Genomic DNA, 24,802 nt, shown 5'->3' with positions numbered 1-24,802 from the left:
ACTAGAGCGCTCATGATGTGTAATTGATGGCAGGATAACATTGAATCACTTTTATAAACGTTAGGGATACAAATAGGACGATTTAAACTTTAGGGACACAAATAAGATGATTTACCCCGAACGTTGGGGATAAAAACGATACTTTACTCAAATAAAAATATTAACCCTTAAACTTTTTTCATATAATATTTCATCAAAAGAAATTATGATTAAATTTATCACATGATTATTTAAAAGAATAAATGTTATTTAATAATTGAATTAAAATTAAATTTATATTTTTAATATATTAAATAATAAATGTTAAAACCTTTCAAATAAAGTAAGGGGTATAAGTCAATTAAGAGGTTGCGGGTTCGAGTCTCCTATCTTTGGTAAAAAAAAAAAAAGTAAGGGGTATAATATTTTTTAAAAAAGAACTTATTATTAGAAGTAATAAATAAAATACATGTTATTATTTTTCATTAATAAATGTAATTAGTCTATTTAAAAATATAAAAAATAGTTAATCGGATTGATAGGATATTTTTTTAAATATCAATAATTCATATAAAATATAATAAAAAATATAATTTAACAAAAATAGTGTTTAAAGAAGCTCCTTTAAATTCATTCAAAATTTTAAACCCTGAAAGTATTAAATATTAATCACCAAAAGAAAAGTTGAAAAATGTAAGCAGAAGTAGTGAAGAACAAAATGGTAATTTCACACAGAATTCATGGGAAGTATATAAAAAGGCAGAGAGAAGAGAGAAAAAACTGGTGGTAATTAGGAAAATGAAAAAATCGAATTGTACAATTTCCATCCTTTTTCCCTTTTGCTACTTGATTTGATTTCTCTCTCTCTCTCTTAACTTGTCACTCCCAATTCGGACTTCAAAGTTGAAGCTTTTTCTCTCTAACTATCCCTCAACCCTTTCCCTTTCAATTCATTTCTCCCATTCGCATAGCCCTAACCTCAATTCACAATCCTCCACCTCCGATTTCGGCCGGAAAAGGAATCAAAGCTGCCTTCTTCCCACGTCAGCAAAAAAATACGGTTTTTTTTACGATACCCAAAAAGCTATTCCTCTGTTTCTCGGTTGGCGAATCACGAGTCATTTTCCGTTTCCGTTTCCGTTGTGTTTGTTACTATTCGAGGTTGCCGTTTAGATACCCGCAAAGGCTGGTCTTTTTCTTCTTCTTTTTTTCGGTTTTTCTTTTTACGAGGGGCCTGGTTGCTAACGTGAGCCCGGGTGCGTAGGATTAGGAGGGTGTGTTATTTCTTTTGTAATCGGGGGCGTACACGTGTACGGCGGATGGGAGCGGAGGTGATGGTGACGTGGGGAACCTGGGAAGAGCTTCTCCTCGGCGGAGCTATTCTCCGGCACGGCACCCGTGACTGGACCGTCGTCGCCGCCGAGCTCAGTGCCCGAACTCACCTTTCTCCCTGCACTTTCACACCCGAGGTAAATTAATCATTTTTAAATACAATTAACTAAGCCTATCTATCTAATCTTTATGCTATTCTGTTTTAAAGTATATATAATAGAACAAAAATGATTTAATTTGTGATAAGTCGATAACATTCCAAACCGTTACGTGGTCATGACTCATTGCTATTATAGTAATACTATATTTGCTTAGCTGGAAAGTCGTTTTTATCATTCCCTTACTTTAATAATAATTATTATGTTTGTGACTTAGATAATAAAAATAATATACTTTCTAATCGCGGTCAACCAAACGGAATGTTGAATTGAAACGAAGATCTTAGATTGGACCCTTTAATGGGTCATTACTGAAATTATTATTCTAAGAAGATGCGAATACTACTACAATGAAGAACATTAACAAGTTGAAGAAATGAATGGTTTGCGTGAATTTAACGTGGAAATATAATAAGTGGCGTACACGAGGGGCACTTAGTTATAGTTAACACTGCTTGCATCATCGTTTGCACATGCTTGCTCTCAAACCATACCTCTCTTTTGTAACGTTTATTTAATAGAAATCGCCGCCATCACATGGCAGGTTGCCTCAACATATCTAGAGGGTTCGAATCTTGTGGCCTAATTGCTATTTTTAATTACTATCATGTACAAAGATGGTTATTTTTGTAGGCCTGCAAAGCCAAATATGAAGACTTACAACAGCGTTATTCTGGGAATAGCACGTAAGTTGAATAACTACTTTTTTTTTTTTTTTTTTCATTCAAACTTTCCCTGTTTGGCTAGTACATATAGAATAGAAGTCTAATGCTTTAACTCATTTCATTGTGGTATCAGGACTTGGTTTGAGGAGATTAGGAAGAAGAGAGTTGAAGAGCTTAAGAAAGCTTTGGAGCTATCTGAAGATTCTATTGGGTTGGTTGCATGCTTTCTTTCTTTCTTTCTACGGAAAGTTAATCATATTCTGAAACATAGGATGGTACCATTTTTTGTATTCCAGGTGTCTTGAATCAAAGCTTGAATCCCTTAAGGCTGTGAAGAATGAGAATATAGATGATTGTCATGTTGGTGATGGCTCAGCTGGACCTGAATTACATCCTCCTCCACAGAAAATGGCAAGAGTTGAATCCTCCGCTAAAGAGACGTCGAAGGATGGGCTATCTGCCGGGAGTTTCACACACGAAACTCGGCCGAACTGGTCAACTGAATGCCAGGTTCCAGCAGTGTCTTCTGAAGATGTTGAGACTAAGCCCGAACTTGCAAGGTCTACCGACCACGAGAAAGATTTAGATGTAGATAAGGTAGAACAAACTATAGATGAAGGAAAAGGTGTAAGTTTGAAAAAACGAAGAGGGACGAGAAAGAGAAAGGATTGTGGCAAAAATGCTAATGAAGCTAGCGGTCCTGAAAGTGACAATTTGGTTTCTATTGATGCATCACGGTGTAAAGAAAGTTCTACCAGCAACTGTGATGATGTTGCCAAATCTTCCGGCATTGGTGAGGACAATACAAACCCTAAAAAGGATGGAATACAAGAAATGATGGAGACTTTAGATTCCATTTTGGAAACCAAAGGTGCTTCTGCCTTCCGCCGCAGACATGATAGTCAGGTATGTGTATATTAGAAATCCCATCCCATCCCATCTTTCTATAGTTGGCTCCTGAGTTTTGTCACCATAAAATTGCTATTTAATCACTGATACAACGAAAGAGGGATGGATGTATTTTACCAATAACTATATTTCATAACAGAAGCGCGGAAGGTACAAGAACATGATCCGGCAGCATATGGACTTCGACACCATACGAACAAGAATTAGCAACCAAACAATTAAGACATCGAAGGAACTTTTCAGAGACTTTCTGTTACTGGCCAACAATGCTCTAGTCTTCTACTCCAAGTGCACCCGTGAATATAAAACTGCCCTATTGCTTAGAGACCATGTCACTAAAATATTGAGGGAGAAGCTAAATGCTTTTGGCAGCAGCATCACTCATGCTAATGTCTCAACTGCATCGCTGACCACGGATCCTCCTGTGGAAGGTGGAACTGTGCGCCCCAGTGATTGCAAGATTGCTGCACCGGCAACAGCTGATGGCAGCAAGGCAGCCAAGAAAGCCAGTGAAGTGGCTTCGCCGCCTTCAGTGGAATCCTTGCCCGTCAAGAAAGCTTCTGCCAGAACCAAAAAGGGAGGACGCGGAGCCGCGGTTGAGAGAGCTGCAACACCAGTGAAGGGAAAGAAAAGAGGGAGAGCAAAGTAATATTGCTGAGGATTAATTTTAATTTTGAGCGGTGTATGTACAAATATTTCCCTTTTTCAGTTAGATTTTTTTGGTTGCATGATGAACCTTGAATGAGGGAAGCTAACATATGAAATAGTTCTAAATTACAGTAGTTAAGAATTAAGGTAGTGTGGTCTGTGTCTAAATGTTCTATAAGATGTAAATACGAATTTTGTTTGTATCAATAGAGAACTATACTAAGCTTATTAGTCAAGTGATTGTCTTGTCTGTTGAGACTAAATTGCTAGTATTTAGATTTTATTTGACTAGGAAGATGAGATGTTAGTTAGTCTTATAATTAAACTTGGATGTAAATTAACAGAAGTGAAATTTTTGTTAATATCATTATTATTTATTCAATAGTCAAGGCCATTGGTAAATGGGTTCTTGGCCTGACCCATTGTGATTTTGGTTTGGTTCGGTTCAATTTCATCGTTGTGAAATTGTTATTTCAAAAGCTTCATAGAGTAGCATGAATGATATATATTGAATAAATTATCATTTAGCCATATAAAAATATGTATAATTCTATGAGAAAGATATTTTTTTTAAAGAGAATAAAAAATAGTATATAATTTACTTTAAAAATTAATAAAAATAAAAGTGACAGTTTTTTTTTTAAATGTGTTTTAATTTTCATTTTCTTTATCCTGCTTAGCATGCATTCCGTTTATTTTGGTTTTGGTTAGGTTGGGTCCGGTTTGGGTCAACCGGTGGTGTGCAAAAACTAGTCTCTTCGAGAGCGGTATACCTTACAGGGAAGATGAGGTACCGAGGCGGCGGCGTAATCGGAGGGTTACCGCCGCAATCCCAACCGCAGCGTAGGAAGAAGCGGAAGCACAAGCCCGCTCACCCTGAATCCGTTACTTTTGATTCCGTTAACGGTTCTAACCATGACTTCGAAGTCAACACCAGTCAACTACTCGCTGAGGTCACAACCGACGAGATGCCTACCACTTCCGCCACGGAACAAAGTACAGCCACTGCTGCCAGCGGCCACGGTTTCAGCTACGGCGAGCTGCGGTATAGAATCCTTAACGGCGGGGCTACTTGTGCGGTTTCGGCGCTTGATGACGGTAACGCCAAGGAACTTAGTTCGGTAACTTCGGCAGAGGTTGAGAATTCGCAGAAAGAACTGGTCCTGAGTGGCGGTGGTAATGTTGCCAGATCTGACACCGTGGAGTTGAATCGTGTTTTGCTGGTTCATGGTTCTGATTGTGAGTACAAAGATCCAATTCAATTAACGTCATTGCTTTATTTCATGGTTCATCAACCAATGGGAACTAGTGAAGCAGTTTCTTACCTGCAATTTGGTGTCTTATTCGTGATATTGTGCTTTATATGTTTCAGCGGATAAGTCACCTGTAACATACTTCCTGGAGGAACTGTACAATGGAAATTCTTTGAGGGGCACAACTACTCTTGGCGACGAAAAGGGAAGAGAAAGAGTTTATGACACTATCTTTCGATTGCCGTGGAGATGTGAATTGGTACTTGTATGCTTTCATTTGTTTTCTTTGTTCACCAGTAATGGAAAACAATAAAATGAGGAAATCTGGTTGCAGTTCTGTGATGCCTCTATGGGTTTATGCTCCATTGTTTAGACCTTAGTCCTTAGGTGATGTCTGAGTTATGGGGAAAGGATTTGGCTTGAGACTTTATGCTGACTGTATGGTTGTTATTTTTTACAATTGCGTATTTCTAATGACTTTCCACATTTTCTGTCCTGTTGTCTCATACATGAAATCGATTTGCAGCTTATAGATGTTGGCTTCTTTGTCTGTTTCAATTCTTTTTTGTCATTGTTAACTGTGATGCCGACAAGGATTGCTATCACCATTTGGAGACTTCTAAGAGCAAGGTCTGTGATTCACCTCAATATTTTCTCTTATTGTACTTAAATATAATCTGCAAATGGCAGTAGGATTTTGATGATAGATTTATCCTGCTGTGCTTGTTTTCTTTTGCTTATTATTTCTGGTTTAAGCAGTGTCCATTCAGTACAAAATCATTCTTCCATGTACTCAGGCTCTGAAATCGTAGTAAATCTTTGAAAAAGAGAACAGGGTGATTGTAGTTGAACCATGTTACCTGTATTATGCTGTTAGATACGTTGTAAGCTATACAGGCATTAGGCCTCAAAGTCTCAAACTTTTACTGCTTAAGCTGTGTTTGCTGAAGAGATTGGAACTTTATGATATGATCTTCCACTTTATGTGCTTTGATTTGTATGCTTTTCTACCAACTCTCTTTTACTGTCCAAAAATTTGTGGTAGGTTCTCATGGTTTTCCTCATTATCTTATGATCTTTTCACGCCTATGACAGGAAGTTCAAGAGGCCATCTACTGTTGAGTTGTCGGATTTTGGCTGTTTTCTTATGATGGTATGTGGAGTCATTCTTTTGCAGCAAATAGGTACAGTGATAGTGTGCTTTGATATTTATTGGTTATATATTTTCTTTTTGTATTAATCAGTTTTGTTTTGTTGTAACAAATTGGTTTTTATGCTCCTCCTTTTTAATGTTTGTTGTCTTTAGATATCAGCTTAATATATCATATGATCCGAGGTCAATCAACCATCAAATTGTATGTGATCTACAATGTATTAGAGGTGAGCATAAATTATTATTTGAATCTGGATTATACTGACTAGTGACTAATTAGATACCCAGATATGTCAAATTTATGGACCTCTGATTGCAAGGTTGATATTCAATTAGATTTTGTGCATGACATTTCCTTGTAATGTGAGTGTCTGTAATGCGGCCTTTTGGTATTTGAACAGTTTACTTTACAATTACACAAATTGTAAGCCAAGGAGTCAGATGCTGTTATTTTTGGTGCGTTGTGCACTACTATGGCGATTACATTCATTTCTTAATGTTCTGGACTGAGTGATCGTTGTACTTTCTTGCAGATATTTGATAAATTATGTCAGCATTTTAATGGGGATGTAATGAGAATGTTATTTCATTCAGCTGAAGGACTAGCAAAATTTCACCCAGAGATGGAAAGTACGAGATTCTGGATTTGGAGATTCATTTCTGACCAAGTTGTAGCTATTGTTGCTTCAAATATCCTTTTTCTTTGAGGATAATATTTTTAAGATTAGTTTGCAATATTATTTTATTTATGAAGGTTAAAGAGAAAACTGAAGTGCCGATAGTTTCCTTGACTAGTTGTACTTGTTCATTCTTGCATCCTGTTAGTTCAAGCAATCACTTTATCAGCCTGTATGGTTGCTCACAATAATGCATTGCCAGCTATGCTTGTGTCAAATAATTTTGCCGAGATCAAAAGCTATGTGTTCAAGGGTTATAATAAGGATAATGTTCGCAGTTTGGTGTACTTCGGTGAGGTGTCTTTTTCCCTTTCTTTTTCTTACTATATTTTGTGCAGTTTGGTTGGGATATCATTCTTTTTCATTTCAAACTTGGAAAAGAACAATAATGTTTGTACTTAACACCTTGTTGTTAGAATACTGTGTACACGCCAGCATAATACTTGCTTTCCATGGAGTGCATGTCTAGCAATTCATGTTTGTATTTAAGATGTGCGTGTGCGCGTCCATGCATGTTTATATTTATAGCATTTGTTCTTAATTTATCAATTTCTGTTTCCCATTTCTATTTTACTGCTGACAAGCAGATTCCATAGAGAGATTCCACATATCAGCACTTATCTTATTCGTTTTGGCTCAAAATATTCTGGAAGCAGAAGGCTCTTGGTTAGGAAGTTTTCTCATTGTAAGATCATTTGGAAAATTATACATTCCCTATGTTTATTTAATGGAAATCAAATTCTCTGCTTCTCTCGATCTTGCTACTAACACAGGTATTCTGTATGGTGCAGAATATCCTCTTGGTTTTTCTATGTGAAATGGCTATTGATATTATCAAGCATTCGTTCATTGCTAAATTTAATAACATTAAGCCCATTGCATTCTCTGAGTTCCTTGAAGCCTTGTGTAAGCAGGTATTGTCATGACTTTTTATTTTGATCATCCATTTGCCGAAACATTTTGTTTGTTTGTTTTTTTTAATGGACCTTCTTTTTTAATACACCTGACTGCTATTTTTATTTATTAGACACTAAATATAGAAACCGAGGATGCAAAGAAAAACCTAACTTTTGTCCCTATTGCTCCAGCATGTGTGGTAAGCATGAATTATTTATTCTGTGTTTTACCATGGTTTTTAGCTGTTGATTCCATGTCTTTATATCTTCCCTTTTTTCCCCTGTTCTTAGGTCATTCGAGTTCTGACTCCAGTATATGCTGCTAACCTTCCTTACAACCCCCTTCCTTGGAGGCTTTTCTGGATTATGCTGTTTTCAGCAATGACCTACATTATGCTCACAAGCCTCAAGGTTCTGATTGGCATGATTCTTCAGAAACATGCCACTTGGTACATTAATCGCTGCGAAAGGAGGAAACTTCATGCAGATTAATTTACATGAGCTACTGAGTTACCGTACACTGCTGCTCAAGCATTCCTTTGTGTTGTGCCTCAAGAGTGAAGACCACATGCTGAGATGGATCTGTTCAGGTGAAGTATTAACTCTGGGATCATCATAAGGACCTGCCACATACAAGAACAGGTTCAACCAGTTTTTTAGGTTTAACTTGGAGTCTCAGAGTGATTTCCCCTTTGAAAATTTGTTTGTAAGAAATAACTTATTGATGGCTTCCATGCAAGTTGCCTAAATAGTGGGTTTCTCTAGTAAATAGTATTGTTCCACTATAGTTGGCATAAAAAGGAAAACTATGTCTGGCTACTATATTTTTTATTTTCACTGTTACGCTATTGTATTAACTGCAATTATTGAGTATAGTAATCAATTTTTCGTTATTCTATATATTAAGTTTTACTGTAATGAAAGTTCGTTTTTCCCTTGAGGAAAGCTTCTCATTTGTTCATAATTATTAATTAATTAGAAATGTTAATTTAACCTCATTTAGTAATATGTGGATGATTTACCAATTATCACTACTTTGTTTGAATATAAGAAAGAAAATGAAAGGAAAGAAAATGAGAACAAAGAAAATAGAAGGGAAAGTGGAGTTATTTGTGTGTTGTTTGGATGAAGAAAAAATGAATAGAAAGAAAATAAAAAAAAAAAATTTCTTAAGATAAAAAAAAAAGTTAAAAAAAAAAAATTATAATGGTGTAAAATTATATTAATATCCTTAAGTATTTTGTTTTCTTTGATTTTTATTAATCAAAGGATAAATTTGTATGTTTACTAATCTTTATCCATTTTCCTTCTATTTTCATCTCATTTATGGGGAGAAAAATTTTTCATGAGACCCATATTTTTTTTTTTCACCCAATTTTCACTTCCCGTCCAAATAATAAAAAAATTCACTTTTCCATCTTTTTTCTTTTAACTCATTTTTCTAGGGGTGTATATGGGTTGAGCCACACCGAATTTGGCTTAATCTATACCCGATCCGAAATATAGACCGGATCTAATGTATAGACCCTAACCCGATCTTAGACCCGATGAAATCTATGCACCTTCGGGCCGGGTAAAAACCGGATGAAAACCGGGTCTTTAGCATGTAAAAATCACCTAATCTCCAACCATTATTTCATAATTTACATAGTAAAATTCACTTAAAAAAATATAACAAGAACCAACCCTTTTCTAAAATTAAAGCATAATCATAATCAATACTAATATTGTCTAATAACACCAAATATTTGAATCAATACAAATAACACAATATTATGCATTAGTCTAAAGTCTTATGATTTTAAACATAAAACATTAACTTATAATCTTATAATGACTAATAACACAAACTATTAAGGTTTACAATATTTAAATTCCACATAAGAATAACCATCATCTATCACTAATAACACAAAATATTAATTGTGTATGATGATCGGACCACTGGGCCAAGTTCGGGTGACCCGAGCTATGACCCGGACCTGACCCGAAATAATGACCGAGTCTATTTTTGAGACCCTTACCCAGCCCTAGACCCGATGAAATCACACTTAATTAGCCCCTAAAGTGTTCGGGGTCGGGCCGAGTATTCGGGCCGGGTCGGGCCATGTACACCCCTACCATTTTCTTTCCCCTCATTTTTCATAGATCCAAACAAGTGTGTGTTTGGAGTAGAGTTTACAAACCAAGTTGGTATAAAATTGATTTTACAAACTTGATTTTGATGAAAAGTAAGTTTGTATTAAAGTGATTTATGTTTGACAATCTTTATATTAAAATGGATTATAGTAAAATAAATGTTGTTTGAATTACACTACTTAAAATTACTTTTAGATAAAAAATTATTAAAATAGACTTCAACTTAAATAATTTTTTATATTATCCTATCATTTTAATTTAGATATTTAAATAGATCTTATTAATTAATTTTATAATAGAATTAATATTTATTTACTAAAATAAAAATAATATATAAAAATTAGTATATATATATATTACATTTTTCTTAAATTTTAAATATTAAGATCAGAATGTTAATTTAGTATTCTTTTTACATTGTACTTTTATTCTAGTACTCTCAATAATCTTATCCTTAATATTATTTTGAAATCCAACGTTTATGATTTTATTACTATGTATGATTAATTTTTTATTTAATTTGTCTTTTTTGAGAGAATCATAATCTATATATAAAAAAATCACACTAAAACATAGTATACGAGAATTATAATTATAAAAGAGAGTACTAGAAATAATAAAAATTAAATATTTACTTTGATAGTGATAAAAATAAATCTAAAAATTTTTTATGATATTTTTATATAAATACTTTTAATACTCTTAATACTTTTTTTAGTACGCTATAATTTTACTATTATTATTTCATAAAAAAATAATAGATAAAAAATTTATGTAAATAAAAAATAATAATATGCATGAGAGAATATTAAAAAAATATTATAAAAAAACATCAAAATTAATTATATGAATAATTAAGGACAAAATTAATAAATAAAAAATAGATTTTAATTTAACATAAAAAAATGAATGCAAAAGTTAAAATTTGTAACTTTGAATAAATTTGGGTTGGAGAATAAAATTACCCAAACTAAAAAATAAAACTTAAAAAAAAAAACTAAACCTATGTTTGATCCTCTAAACGCTAAGCCAAACACACTGCTGAAAGGTTGAGGCAGGAATGCATGGTAGATAACCGACTAATAATATTGAGTAAATGGCAAGTTAATTCTTAATCAGATTTTAAATTAAATTTTGGCTAACCAGAAAAGCCACACCTAAGGGTTACTTTTTCGTGTTTATTTAATGCGCCGACTAAGATATGGAAACTCCCTCGATCATAGATACAAACACGTCACACTTCATTAATTATTAGTTATAATTTATTTGTGCTTAATCTGCTGTCTTCCTACTTTCGAAGATACACATAAGAAACTGTCGTAAAACTTTTTCATGAACTCGAGAAGTTGTTGGATGACATACACAGAACAATAGATAAAGACACTAGCCAAAGTGAGAGTTTTTTTATGAGTGAAGGAATTGCTAAAAGGGGCTCTTGATATTGTGTGCGCCAATTATTAGAAAAGCACACCATTAGAAAAGGTTGAAGGGACAATATATAATCATTAAGTTAATAATATTAAATATTGAGCAATCTCAATTTCTCAACTGTTGAATTTGCCCAACAACTCCTCTGTTGTCTGACTCTAAATATACATCTAGCTTCAACAATCAAAATCAACCAACTATATATATCTTGTTAGCTACTCAAACTTTTAGGTTAAACTGATTTAATTTGGTGTAGGTCGTTAGACACGTATCCTGTATGGTGAGCTTAACAACCGGGATTAGAAACACCAACCGATTATGTTTGTTAAGATTATGATTACGAAGAAGCCTTCCCTGGAATCCAAACGTGTAATTGAAAACCTGAATTTACAAGTAAACAGATGTAAGAGCAAATGAGCAATCTACATTTCAACGTTAGTTTAGTTAGCCTAAGATATCATATCTATACTTTCCTAGTGATTTGTTTCAAATTCCAAGTTTAGCCTTTTTTTTTTTATAGAAAAGAGCTCAACATAAAATGGTGGAGAACTAAAAAAAGTTAATTAGCTAATATGCAAAATGAAATTTTCTTGGGATTATATTAATTTTCTTTATTGGTATGAATTTTCAGAAACGAGTGAGTTTCAGATCAGTAGAACAAGGAGAAATTCGTGTTGAGGCAGCAGCTCCTCCTTCCTCATAGTCATTCATGTGGAAGCAATCATAGCAAGATAGCCACAACCTTCTTTTAACTCTCTCTTTGAAGCTAGTTAATTTTTGTACTATAATCTGTAGACTCTGGTAGTCTGGTATATATATTGAAATAGACATAGACATGTCTATAAATTCATACATCTTTAGTGCTCAGATAAGATTAAGCAGATGCAAATGTTATCTCAAATTATTTTTTTTTCCCCTTAAGAAAAATAGGTTCATATGTCAGTGTGGACATAAAACTATAAAGATGAGACATTGAACAAGGAGCAATTGGTGTCTAGCATGACCACTCAAATCAATCAACTTTCGAAATGTGTAATGGCATTGCTTTTAGAAGCACCAATTAGGAATAAGTACTAAACTAAATAGCATCCATCACAATTCACAGATATGAAGTATTCTAAATGTCAAATGTCCAAGTCTTAGTGTTCAACTTCAATTTTCAGCTTGATATCAAGAGTTCGATAGGCACTGAATTCCTTGCCAAAGAATCACAAAATTGTAACATATGGTTATTTAGACAACCTAAGGTCATACTTACCTCTAATGGATTCCCAGAAGGCAGGTATTGAGATTTCATGAGGTACTTCTTTAAATGAAGGGAGATAATTAACATCCACAATTACATGATCTTGCGTACCTTCCTGAATTACAACATCAAAACCAAAGATAGTAAGCTGAAGCCTTCTTCTAAGCCAATTTGCAGCATCTGTAACCAGTTTAACATCAATAGACTCTCTGCTTGTCATGCTGCAGTCACCACTGGCTGTGGGTAAAGATTTTAAGCTGTCAAACTCTATAGGTTTGAGTTCAGCACCGTTGGATGATTTCTTCAAAACATCAGCATTTGGTATCGACTTCTTGACAGCATGGAAAACTTTCTCACCCAAGACATAAAATTTATACAAAGTGGACGAATGATCCACATATTCCTGGATAACAGCTGGAAGAGGAACATTTACATTCTTAAAATCATCAACTCTGAAAACAATTGCCATCTTATGTGCATCACTGACACCACAAGCAACCTTAGGTTTCACTATACATGGAAGAGACAATCTGGCTTCAGCTAACCCAGTCTCAAAATTAAATTCTTCAAAATTATCGATCTTAAGAAAATGGGCCCCTCTGATCAAATGGCTGCCTTCCTTATTTAGTTCTTCTAAACCACGTAGAATTTGCTGTATTTCTAGTCTATCCAATAATGGATATATGTTCTTCAGTGGGTCAATCACACAAAGATCCTGGTGAAGTTCCAAATATCTTTGCAGTTCTTGTATGCTGTCCATGAAAGTAATTTTATTGTCTTCAATGGATAATATCTCATCTGTGGCTTTGTGGAGAACTATATCAACGTCCTTCAATTGAGTTGATAAAGGAAGCATGGGTGTGAGAGGCACGAACATCAACCCATTTTGAGTAGGACATAATGGAAATGCACCCCTCATTGCAAAATCTTCAACTCGAGAAGGCTTCATTATATAACCCACAGTTGCAGCATTAGTTCCGGTTGAACTTTTATTTAACTGGCACATAGTCAAGGGAAACTCTGCCAAATTTTGTATTCGAAGTGCATCTGTTGTGTAATACAAGGTTTCATCTCCATCGTTCAAAACAACAAGAAGCCATTTATAACTGCTTAATTTAGGTAAGACCTCCTTCTTGTTAGAAACTAGATAAACAATCCCGCCATCAGTATTAATGCTCCATGCAGGCATAATCTCACTCGTAGGATCATTTAAGATAAAACAATCAAAAGGGTACGAACTTGCACTTTGAAGAACACTCACCTTGTCATCTGGAGAGTTTACGTCATACGAGATTCCTATATGAATTTTGGACAGGGAGAGGGTTTGGATGAGAGACTCAGCTCCCGGCCGTAGTATGAATCCATTTTTATCCCCACCACCTTCAGTTAAGAGTGCCGATTCATCCAATATCACTCCTCTCACTACACCCATCTGATAGTGTGAGCAACAATACAAAAGACATAAAATTATTACAAACTTTGCCAAGTAAAAAAATGAACAAGCATGACTTAGTAATGATCAAGTACACGCTATCAAAGTTTTTCCAATCAATCTACTACAAATTTTCAAAAAGAAAGAAATGAAAAATGCACTAGATTTATCCGGCATATATATTCTATATAGTATATAAACAATGGTCTAAATACCAACTTTTCTTTAAGTTTCAATGCATCCAAAAAGTTCAGGGTCCCCAGTTTCAACCCCCCCCCCCCCCCCCCAACCCAAAACCCCCAAAAAAGAAAAGTATCCTGTTTACTATGACATGATTAATTCCATAGTGTCTTCCATTACCTATTTTATTTCATATATCATCAAAGTTGAGCAGATCTCTAGAGGGGGGAAAAGGCATTTAATGAAATCGGTAGATTACAAGTTTAAAATTTTGGAAATAGACCCAAATTGACATTAGGAATTAGTTTATCAATGAACATGGCACTGGGAGTGTGAATGCGACCCAAGAAAAATAACCTCAAATAGAAACTTGTGGATGTAACATAGAATACACAAAGAGAAATAGCAACGTGTAAAGTGAAAAAACCCAAACATGCATGCAAAATTGGATGAAGAAATCATGGAAAGGGTGAAGAATTACCGAAGACCTGGTACGGATTTGAATTTGTCTCTGCGATATGAGAAAGTTATGTGTCCTAATAGGTAGCTGGAATTGCGAGGGATGGGTTCTGAGTACGACGCTGTAAATCACAATTTCAAAGCTTTACTAACTGAGAGTTTGGAAGAAGAAGAAGGAGGATCAAGTGCAAATTGCATTTAAAGGAGTGCATTCATACGACGCTACTTAAATTAAAATTAGAGAAAAGGATAAATAGTTTTCTGACCTTTTGTACTGCTGATATTTTGTCTCTCACCATTAAAAAATATTTTTAAGTTTTTGATCTTTACAAAATTTAGACGGATTAATCTCTTCGTTCAAATGCCTTCGTCAGGGATTAATCTGTCTAAATGTCTCTGTTAGGGATTGATCATTTCAAGTTTTGTGAAGGTCAGACACTTAAAAATATTTTTTAATGATCAAGAACAAAAATATTCACAAGAGATCAAGAACCTATTTATCATTTTCTTTTAAAATTAAATTAGTTTGAGTCAGATTTTTAGTTTTTGTCGCTACTTAAAAAAACAAAAATAACAAATTCAATTTCACAAAATTTAATTTGTACTAGTTTTTTACCTCCTCTTATGATATTAGCCAGCATTTTATTAATATATTTTTATATTACAGACCATTAATGTTCAATACTTTCCATGCAAAAAACATTCATATCATCAAGAGCGCACCTACATTGTAGTAAAGAGGATAATGACTCCTTTAATTTTAATTTTTTATAAATAAATTATATATTTTTTATAAATAAATTATATGTAAATTTTAGTTTAGTTTTTTTTAAAATTTTATTTTAATTTTATTTTATTATATAAATATTTTTTGTCTTTCTCTAATCTTTCATTTAATTCGGTCCCTGGATATCATATAGCACCACTCAAGAAAATTATGTACACATGTTAAAAATGTAGTATGTGCATAAAGAAAAATACCTTAAAATAGTAGTTATAAGATTATATTCAGCATTACATATAAAATAAATGAACAGAGTATCATAAATACGAAAAGGGTGCAGATTGAATCACTTTTCATACCAATGAAGAATCAGCCAAATTGAAGGTAAAAAATGAAGGCAGTTTTGGAGAACACAGTGATAAAAAAAAGGTTTCATCACAGTACTGGTTTTTATGATTTTCAAACAAGTTCTTAATGTAAAATTTGAAAAAAGCTACTTTGTCAATGCAATAGAATAAAATTAGTGGTCGTGTTCATGCATGTGTGGGTCATAAAACCCTAATCACATGGTGAGTGTGAGTGTATGTGTACGTTGACATGCTAAATTGACTATGTTAATGGTAACATAAAAACACAATAAAAGAATTTTAATTACATGCCATGTATATAGATAGTTCTATTAGAATGAGTAGAACCAAAGAAAACGCATTTTAGAATCCTATTATCTTTCATATTATTTAATTCTTAATTCTACTTATTAGTTTGGGTGCGTGGCATCAAGTTATTGGACCAAGCTCTTCACACCAAACCCATTGATTCTAAGCTCTCATCATTTTTTATATTTAGGAAATGGCATTCACATAGAGATTCTGACAATCAATTGCCACTAGCGTGTTAATAGTAATATTTTATTTCTTGATTACTCAACATTTTAATAAATCTCAGTTGAGAATCATCCGTACGTTGGTTTTCTAAACAACACAAGCACTAGGAATTTAATTAGTTAACATGATCACCATGTAAAACCTTTATTATTATTATTATTAGTTAAAGCTATTTATCCATCACCAAACTCAGCTTTTTCAATTATACGCATGTTTCCCCTTAATTAATTAATTAATTAATAGTTACAAACTTACAATACAACTCTTTCTCCACTCTGTTTCATTTTCTGTCAAAGATAGGAAAAAATATTGGGCCTTACACAAATACACATAGCTGTCATCACTCGTATAAATTTCATTATCGTGTGCTCAAATAAATAATTGGCTACTCATTCATATTTATGGTTTTTCTTCTTTTTTTTTTTTTTAAAAGCATTTCCCCAACAGTGCAAAGTTCGAAGTATTAATAATACTTTTTGCTGCTTAACTTTTCTTTCCACCACGTTTTCCATGTAATAGCGCAAAAGAGCAAATCCAGTTTTAAAATTTTACTACTTTTTTCTTTTTTACAAGAAAAGATTCTTTCGCTTAACTTACCATGTTTCATTAAAAGATTAATACCAAAGAGAAAATAAATGAATAAAAATTGAATAGTTGAATACTATTCATAGCAACATCTCACGAGATTATATTAAGAAAAAATCTTTTGAAAGATGAGTATATTAGAATTTTAGTCCGACAATGTCTATCAAAGCAAAAATATTATAAAAAGTTAAATGTAACTATAATTAAATAAAATATGAAAAATAAAATAAAATAGCCGGTATTGTGACCGTATTTAAGAATATATAGTAATCTAAACAATATCATTATTTATGTAACATAGTATCACGATTCAGGAACCGACAGTGTTAGCGAATAATTTAAGCGTTTGAATACTTCAATATTGTGCTCTTTATTCCATGAGCAAGATTTTGATCCTATATTTATTGTATTTTATATTGATGATTTATTATTTTAATTAGTTAAAATTTTCATAATATATTATTTATGATGATAAAAATTTAAATAATATCTTACTTTAATAATTAAAAAATGTTAAATAATTTAATAAGTTTAGCTAAATTATTAAATTTTATATAAAATTAATTGTATCTAAATTTCTATCTTAAATATAACATAAATATATAAAGAATTTTATTGTACTATAAAACACATTAGTATTTTGGTTCTAAAGAGTAAAAACTATGTAAAAATAAAATATCAGTAATTTTTGAGAAGCAAATATGTTTAGAAAAAATTTAAATATATTAAGAATATTAGTATTTTAATTATTTTAATAGTTAATCTAAATTATAAAAAATATATATAATATATATTAATTGAAATCAAAGGCTAAAACAAGTGAAAGACTGGTGCAGAGGAATGTGAGCACGTCCTTCATAACTCTGTTGAAGTATTTCTAAATTTGGATTACAGTAATATGTATGATTTATGGGTCCAATGTTTTTCGATTTCTGAGTTACCAAACAAAGATGAATGAGCTTTATAGTTGTTATAGCTACCACCACCATCCATGCACTCCCATTCTTCACTCTCTCCCTCTTTCTCGCTCTTATCGCCACATTTCTCTCTCTGTTCTTTTTGATCTTCATCTTGGTATTCTGATCTTCAAAGTTCCTCTGTTTTCCTTTTTTTCCTTCCTGCCCTTTTCGTTTTCCTGCCTATTCTATCTCTATCTCCATTGCCTTCTCTCCTTTTTCGCTTAACATTCATGCAGGGGGGAAGATTTTCAAATGTAACGAACCTCTCATTAAAATAAGTTATATCCATCATTAACTTCGTTTTTGGTTTTTGTTGTGAAGCTGTTATTTTGGGTTGTGACTGAAAGTTAACTCTTTCCTAAATGGTATTGAGAATAAACTCTAGGAGGAGTTAGATCTGATTGAAATGGTAACAGTCGTTTTCTTTCTTTGTTTTTTTCTGTGGAAAGAAAGTACTTTTGTTTTTTTTTATCCTCCTTCTCATGCCTTCGTTTATATATTTATTTTCTTTTTTGCATTTAGCTTATTTCATTTTTTTTAATGGGAAAATCAATTGGAATTTGCTGTGAAAAAAGAATTTTGATTTTGAGGTGTGTTTTAGTTATGGACAGCTATGCATATTTTCATGTGATCCTTGGTGCCGTGGATTCCAATACATAGAGTTCTGTTTCCGTGTTTCTGGGTTGCTTGTTTTGTACCATACTATCATGTGATGTCAGTTTCAACAGAATTGCTTTGGTTTGGTTGTTCTCTTTTGTTGCTATCTTATTATGATTGAGGTTTTGTTGGTGGAGTAGATAACTTAATGAGTGTTGATTAAGCAACCTGAGATTCCCCTTTTTGCCATGATTGCCAATGTTCTAAGCATGTTTATCTCAAATTCACATGATGAAGTGCCTCTTTCTTCTCACACTCATAACAAGTGCCTTTGTTAATCTTGCCAAAATCCTGCATGAAATTCACTCAGTTCTAACAAAGTTGTTTCTGTTTCATACCTTGGATTGACTTTGCCACTAATAGCAATTCTGGCAATCGTTGTAACATAGTTTCTGCACTTTTTGTTTCCAGCATGCAGTGTTTGTGATGAATAAGAGACTCAATTTTCTATGAGGTCAATCAAATCATGGAGGTGGTTGATGGGAAGAAAGATTGTCTTGTCTGATGGTCTGTTCTCTTTACTTTGGAATCACTGGCCTTTAGATTATTATAAGTGGAATTTCTCGTATACATTTTTTCAATATCGAGTTCTTTTGTGCTTTGTAACCCTCAGTTGTGCTTTCTTGATGCAGGGAAAGTCAAGTTTCAAGATGAGACAACTGCCTATGGCAGTTGTTTGTATAGTGATGTTGTTTGTTTTGTTTAGAACTATAAATTATGAGTATTACCAAGAAGAGGTATGAGATATATAGAATTCTTCTGTTTATTCTATTCTATGACAATTTCTATTTAGAGAGTATCACAACATTGCAGTGTGCTGCGTGTGCTAATTTGAAAATTTCTTCTTCTGTTAATCATTCTGGCATAATCAGATAGAGAAAAAGTGGAGTTTCTTTGGAGAAACAATGTCACAGGTATTTCAATGTCTCTATCTTGCTTTCTGCAAATTGTCAAACTCTTTGTTCCAGATTTTATTTTTGATGAATTAAACAAAGCATTCGATGCGCACCATCCTACTTTTCAATTATTGATTTAATTTGATAATGTAACTTGGATGCATATGTTATTCACACTGGTACTTTTGATGCCTTTGCAGGAGAATGCTGACAATTTTGCAAAGTTAAAAGGCCTGCCGCAGGGTATAGTACACGCTACTTCAAATTTTGAGTTGAGGCCTTTATGGTTACCAAGTGGATTAAGGTCAAAGGTAGGCATTGTTGCATTAATACCATTACATTATAGTTCTATTGAAACTGAGATTTGATGGCCAAAATTTGGTAATGAGCATTCCCATGTTTATAATGTTGCTTCACCTGGTGATGAGCATTCCAATTATTTGACTACAGGTTAGTGATTACTCTAATAGGAACTTGCTGGCAATGCCAGTTGGAATTACACAAAAGAACAATGTAAATGACATGGTGCAAAAGGTATTTTCATCTTTTATTATATTATCAAAACTATTCGAACCAGCATTCCTTATGTAATTTCATTGATTTCAGTTTCTTACAGGAAATTTTACAATTATTTTATTCCATTATGATGGCAAAGTGGATGAGTGGTCAGGTTTTGATTGGAGCAGAACGGTCATACACATAGCTGCTCAAAATCAAACTAAGTGGTATGTATTATGATGGGTGATTTCCTGTCTGAAAATCTTATATTGCGAATCATATGTTCATTGGAGGGAGATTACTCTAAATCTTTTTAGGAAAACTAGGAATGAATGGCGTATCTTTTATATATTAATGGCAAGGATTCATTGAACATCAAAAGGGTTCTTGAGAACAAAAGGAGCCAGTGAAGTTTGTAAGCTTCATTGAAGTTGGGAGAACCATTTATTCAATTAATGCTGTGGATTCCATTGTTATTGTTACCCTTTTTCTTCCTGGGAATCAACACTAACCAACTGAAAAGAATTTGCATAGCAATATAAGGTCTCATTGAAACTATGAGATGGATTCTCCTCTTACTTTGGTTTCCTAACATTTATGCTTTCCTTTTAAAAAGACTTGCAACTTATGGACTTCAATTGTTTACGATATTAATTCTTGTGTTCTTTTCTAGGTGGTTTGCAAAAAGATTTCTACATCCAGATATTGTATCTACTTATGATTATATCTTTCTCTGGGATGAGGATTTAGGGGTGGAGCATTTTTCTCCATCAAGGTATGACTGATTCATATATTCCTGAGTGTTCATTCTTATGTGTCAACTGTCAATAATGGAGATGCATTATCTTGTTTCAATTTAAATATGGACCTGTGATTTCAGTATTTCTAAAATTATTTCCCACTCTATTACATCCTTATTAGATTGATGGGGTCACATTATGTTCCTACATGATCTTTCCTAAATAGTATGAATGGCTGTTTTCGTAGATACATTGAGATTGTGAAGGAAGAAGGATTGGAGATATCACAACCAGCTCTTGACCCAAATTCAGTAGAAATACATCACAGAATTACAGTTAGAGCTAGGATGAAGAAAGTTCATAGGTGACTTACATGTAGAGATTATTGAAATGTACTGCTAACCAACATTTGTTATACTCATACTGGAGCTTTTATACATGCAGAAGAGTCTATGAACTTAGAGGCAAAACTAAATGTTCAGAGGAAAGCCAAGGGCCACCATGTACCGGGTAGCTCTTTCTTTTAATCTGATCTCGCTGTTTAGTTGTTCATTCTGGATTTCATTCATGTGGTACCATCCTTCTATCTGCCATCAAGATGGGAGGAGATTTTCAAATATAACCTCTCAATGTACTGAAAAGGAAATTTAGTAAAATATTTTATTTTGTTCTGTAATTTATGATAAATTTTACCATTTTGGTATACATGGTTAATCATGTTATGAATGACATAGATTTAACTACAATCTTTGCAGCTTTGTGGAGGGTATGGCTCCTGTTTTCTCTCGTTCGGCCTGGTTTTGTACTTGGCATCTTATACAGGTAACTTGTTTCCAACTTTTCACAGTCCAAAGGAACAGAAACAACTCAGGAATTCCTTTCAAAAGTATACTGTTATGAGCCGAGTGATATGATGAAACCTTAAACACTCATTATTCATTTTTATCTGTGCTCTCTCCTCACTCATGTTCTACTCCATTAATCTTCCACTACAATTTTGTTAGGCTCCTCCCATTCCTTTCCATTCCATATTCTCATCGCTTCTCTGCTCTACCCCCTTTCATACTATTTGGTTCCCTGCTTAAGCCTTTTTGAATAAACAGCTGTTATGAACCTAACATACTTCTATTTTTGTGGAAGCATCACTTTATTATATTCATACCAGTTGTTACAGCCTGCTTACAACTTTCAGAGATGAGGTTGTCGATTGGCTTTTTGTCCTCATCTAGTAGCCAAAAATAGAGCTTAATTCCAATATACTTGGATTCAATTACATTTTACTTTGATTGATTTCATGATAAAGTTTAACTTTTTCTCATTATTGAATCGTTGCATTGGATCAGTAATAGATCAAAATAGTCCATAATTTTGGTAACTCATTGTCATAGTCATTTTCGTTTTGTCAGAATGACCTTGTCCATGGATGGGGAATGGATATGAAGCTAGGATATTGTGCACAGGTATACTTAAACATCTTTTTAATTGTGCATCAACTTGGAATATATATAAAACTTGGTTGTGTTTACACTAGACTGATCAGCACTTCTCCTTTTCTTTAATCTTCATTTACTGAATGACAAAGATCATGAACTGCGCAACAAATGCTATTTTTCAGGGTGATCGCACAAAAAATGTGGGGGTTGTCGATAGCGAATATGTTGTACATAAGGGAATACAAACTCTGGGTGGTGATTTAACAAAAGTATTCTCCTCCTCTTCAAATATTTTGAATTAATTTTGGATCAATTAGCTGCCTTTTCAGTTGTTTTGAAAATATCTATCTGTTCATTCTTTGTATAGTTGATCTTAAGATTCTTTTCCCCATTTTTGTGCAGGATGCAAGTACTAAAACACCACCTACGGTAGATCATTTACTTTTGAGTGTCATTTAGACTCTTCTTCAGTTATCTATAATCCTTATCTATAATTCACTTAACATTCTTGTTGGTTTACTTCAGAAGCATGGCTTGGACGTGCGAACAGAGGTGAGGCTTTTGAACTTCTTTCAAAACTTAGGCTTGTTTCAATCATCACTCAAAAAGTAGCTTAGAAATGATTTTATTAACATTTTGGCATTGCTAATGAGCAGATACGAAGACAATCAACATGGGAACTTGAAGTCTTCAAAGAGAGGTGGAATCGGGCTACTTCTGAGGACACTAGATGGGTAGACCCATATAAAAGTGATCAAAGGCGCTTCAGACGAAGGCGCAACAGCAAACGGCTATCATAACTGCTTGTTTAACTAACTTGGTTTGATTGTGTTAGCCCTACTTCTTTCATGGGTACAAGTCTTGCTTAAAGGTGCAAGGCCAATTGCGGTATTGGGAAGGTGATATGTAGCCTTATAGCCTTATCTGCAGCATCAAAGAGGCCGTTTTCTGGCTTCATACACAGGCATGAGTCTTCTTTATAGGCATATTAGCATTTTGGTAGCTCAATGAATCCTCAATTCATTCAATTTTGAAAAAACATTCTTCTTTTTTTTCTTCTCTTATTCTTTTGTTCTTTTTTTTATATATCCTATATGGCCAGATTCTGCTACTAGCAGAATTGGCTACTTCCATTTTGTAATTTCTTTTCAATGTAATTATCATATATAGATAAAATGCAGCCTTAGTATTTACCATTAGAGCTGAAAATGAAGAAGTTTCAATTTTCTTATAGTGATTTTGATTTTGGATTCTATGTCCATATAGTACTGAACCTCTACAGCACATACTGCTATATATTTGGGATACATCATAGTATTAGTATCATGTTTATTCATTTATTTTTTAGAATTTATCAGCTGTCGTTATTGTTCTTTTTCATCCTATTAGTGGATTTTGATAAGATGGTGTAATTGTAATACCAATTGCTACCTTAAAAAAACTGTAGCTGCTGCAAGACATTTTCCAATATGCAGAAGGGGAAAAAAAAAAAAGAATCAATACATTGTTTGTGTTTATAAAAAAATTGTATAATCTTTTAATCATATATTTGTAATATTAGATTAACACATGATTATGTAAAATTAATATCTTAAGGAAGAATGATTTGTAAAGGGCTCGGTACATTAGTAAGGTTGAGAAGTTGGTTATCATTTATTATGCCATAAAGGACACTAATTTTAGGTAGGGTTAACATAACATATCATGTATATGTCTCCTCTTTTTTGGTGACTGTATATGTCTCCTGACTCTCCTCTAATCTCCAACTTATATTACATAATTAATAATTAAATATGACTAGTAAATAAGTTTTACATCTTGGGTTGGACTAAAAGGTATTTGCGAATATAAGTAACTATTTATTAAAGTAAAAATAATCAATTATATTTTTATATAAATATAAATAATAAAATTTAGGTATATTTTTAAATTTTAAGAAAGAAATATTTTTTTTACTTTTACTATCAAAAGATATATAATTATATATAGTTAAATACTTAATATTTATTTTCCAAACAAAAGTTAAATAATTAAAAGCAGTAACGCAACGTTAAAAATGAATTTTTTTAATTTTTTTTTTCACTTGATAGTATGAAGTATGGTTATTAACTCTTAAACGTTTTTTTTTTAATATTTGTTTGTCTTACTTACAAAATTTATAATAAAAAATTATACTTTATCTTTTTAAATGAGAAAAAAATTGAGAAAATTCAATCCGGACAAAGATTAGCATCCAAGTTGAAGACATATGGCCTAATTTTTGAATAACAGCTTTGGAGAAAATGAGGGAATCAAAATTTGAAAACAAATTTGTCCTCTTTCTAACAGCAGCTGCACAAGACACATTGGGACAAAAAAATTATTGATTACCTTTTTTAATTTTTTCGGGGTGGTAATCACCTTTTCTCTTTTAAGTTTTAACCAGAGGTATGGCAACACATTATTTTCAAAAGAAAACTTGATTATGCTTTTCTGTCACCGAATGCAACTCTAGTTCGTTTTTCAATTCGGTCTTAATAAACCAAATTAATAAAAGCTCACATAAATTAAATTTTATAACATATTTTTTTTACTGAAAATAAAAAAATTCGAATCCACAAGTTCTTAAATGTGTATGAAGAGATTATGCCATTTAAATTATAATTCATTAGCAAATTTTATAACACTTACTCTAATTAAAAAACATATAATGAATGATAATTCGTACACTAATTTTTCATTAAGAAAAAAAACACACACAATGAATTAAAATGAAATTCCACAATATTCATTTTTATTTTTTTAAAATTTACATTCCAATACTTTTTCAAGAAAAAATTTAATTTGTTTGGAAAAAAGTTGATTATTATTTATTATTATTATTATTTATTCT

The 24,802-nt window shown here is 32.8% G+C and overlaps 4 protein-coding genes across 9 annotated transcripts; 3 read left to right on the top strand and 1 right to left on the bottom strand.

Moving 5' to 3' along the window:
* The first annotated feature begins 674 nt into the window (after window positions 1-674).
* On the top strand, window positions 675-4,119 carry LOC107631033 (uncharacterized). Its single transcript, XM_016334344.3, has 5 exons — window positions 675-1,448; window positions 2,103-2,155; window positions 2,268-2,345; window positions 2,431-3,040; window positions 3,183-4,119. The coding sequence occupies exons 1-5, from the start codon at window positions 1,299-1,301 to the stop codon at window positions 3,690-3,692; spliced, it is 1,401 nt and encodes a 466-aa protein (XP_016189830.1). The 5' UTR covers window positions 675-1,298; the 3' UTR covers window positions 3,693-4,119.
* Window positions 4,120-4,362: 243 nt separating this feature from the next.
* On the top strand, window positions 4,363-8,568 carry LOC107631032 (protein POLLEN DEFECTIVE IN GUIDANCE 1). Its single transcript, XM_016334343.3, has 11 exons — window positions 4,363-4,930; window positions 5,064-5,203; window positions 5,471-5,574; window positions 6,040-6,128; window positions 6,251-6,324; window positions 6,631-6,787; window positions 6,899-7,066; window positions 7,362-7,459; window positions 7,566-7,688; window positions 7,802-7,870; window positions 7,962-8,568. Exons 1-11 carry the CDS (start codon window positions 4,477-4,479, stop codon window positions 8,160-8,162), a joined length of 1,677 nt encoding a protein of 558 aa, XP_016189829.1. The 5' UTR covers window positions 4,363-4,476; the 3' UTR covers window positions 8,163-8,568.
* A 3,690-nt stretch (window positions 8,569-12,258) lies between these two features.
* On the bottom strand, window positions 12,259-14,778 carry LOC107631034 (inositol 1,3,4-trisphosphate 5/6-kinase 4). Its single transcript, XM_021119437.2, has 2 exons — window positions 14,577-14,778; window positions 12,259-13,915 (listed from the first exon to the last, which is right to left on the bottom strand). Exon 2 carries the CDS (start codon window positions 13,913-13,915, stop codon window positions 12,467-12,469), a length of 1,449 nt encoding a protein of 482 aa, XP_020975096.1. The 5' UTR covers window positions 14,577-14,778; the 3' UTR covers window positions 12,259-12,466.
* Window positions 14,779-17,681: 2,903 nt separating this feature from the next.
* Window positions 17,682-23,280, top strand: LOC107631036 (uncharacterized). Of its 6 annotated transcripts, none has more exons than XM_021119435.2 (16): window positions 17,682-17,821; window positions 18,775-18,870; window positions 18,996-19,100; window positions 19,236-19,277; window positions 19,460-19,570; window positions 19,710-19,793; window positions 19,866-19,984; window positions 20,431-20,532; window positions 20,745-20,861; window positions 20,942-21,007; window positions 21,253-21,319; window positions 21,904-21,957; window positions 22,113-22,199; window positions 22,333-22,359; window positions 22,456-22,482; window positions 22,587-23,280. In XM_021119435.2, exons 2-16 carry the CDS (start codon window positions 18,868-18,870, stop codon window positions 22,728-22,730), a joined length of 1,155 nt encoding a protein of 384 aa, XP_020975094.1. In that variant the 5' UTR covers window positions 17,682-17,821; window positions 18,775-18,867; the 3' UTR covers window positions 22,731-23,280. The 6 variants fall into 6 exon arrangements, with proteins under 6 accessions (XP_020975094.1, XP_016189834.1, XP_016189836.1 ...); XM_016334348.3 differs by having other exon boundaries at window positions 17,739-18,115; XM_016334350.3 differs by having other exon boundaries at window positions 17,741-17,960.
* Window positions 23,281-24,802: the final 1,522 nt, after the last annotated feature.

This window comes from Arachis ipaensis, chromosome B3, assembly GCF_059453495.1.
Source record: "Arachis ipaensis isolate K30076 ecotype BB chromosome B3, ASM5945349v1, whole genome shotgun sequence".
Taxonomy (NCBI): Eukaryota; Viridiplantae; Streptophyta; class Magnoliopsida; order Fabales; family Fabaceae; genus Arachis; species Arachis ipaensis.
Note: the sequence above shows the minus strand (reverse complement) of the source record. Positions and strands in the feature narration are given on the sequence as shown.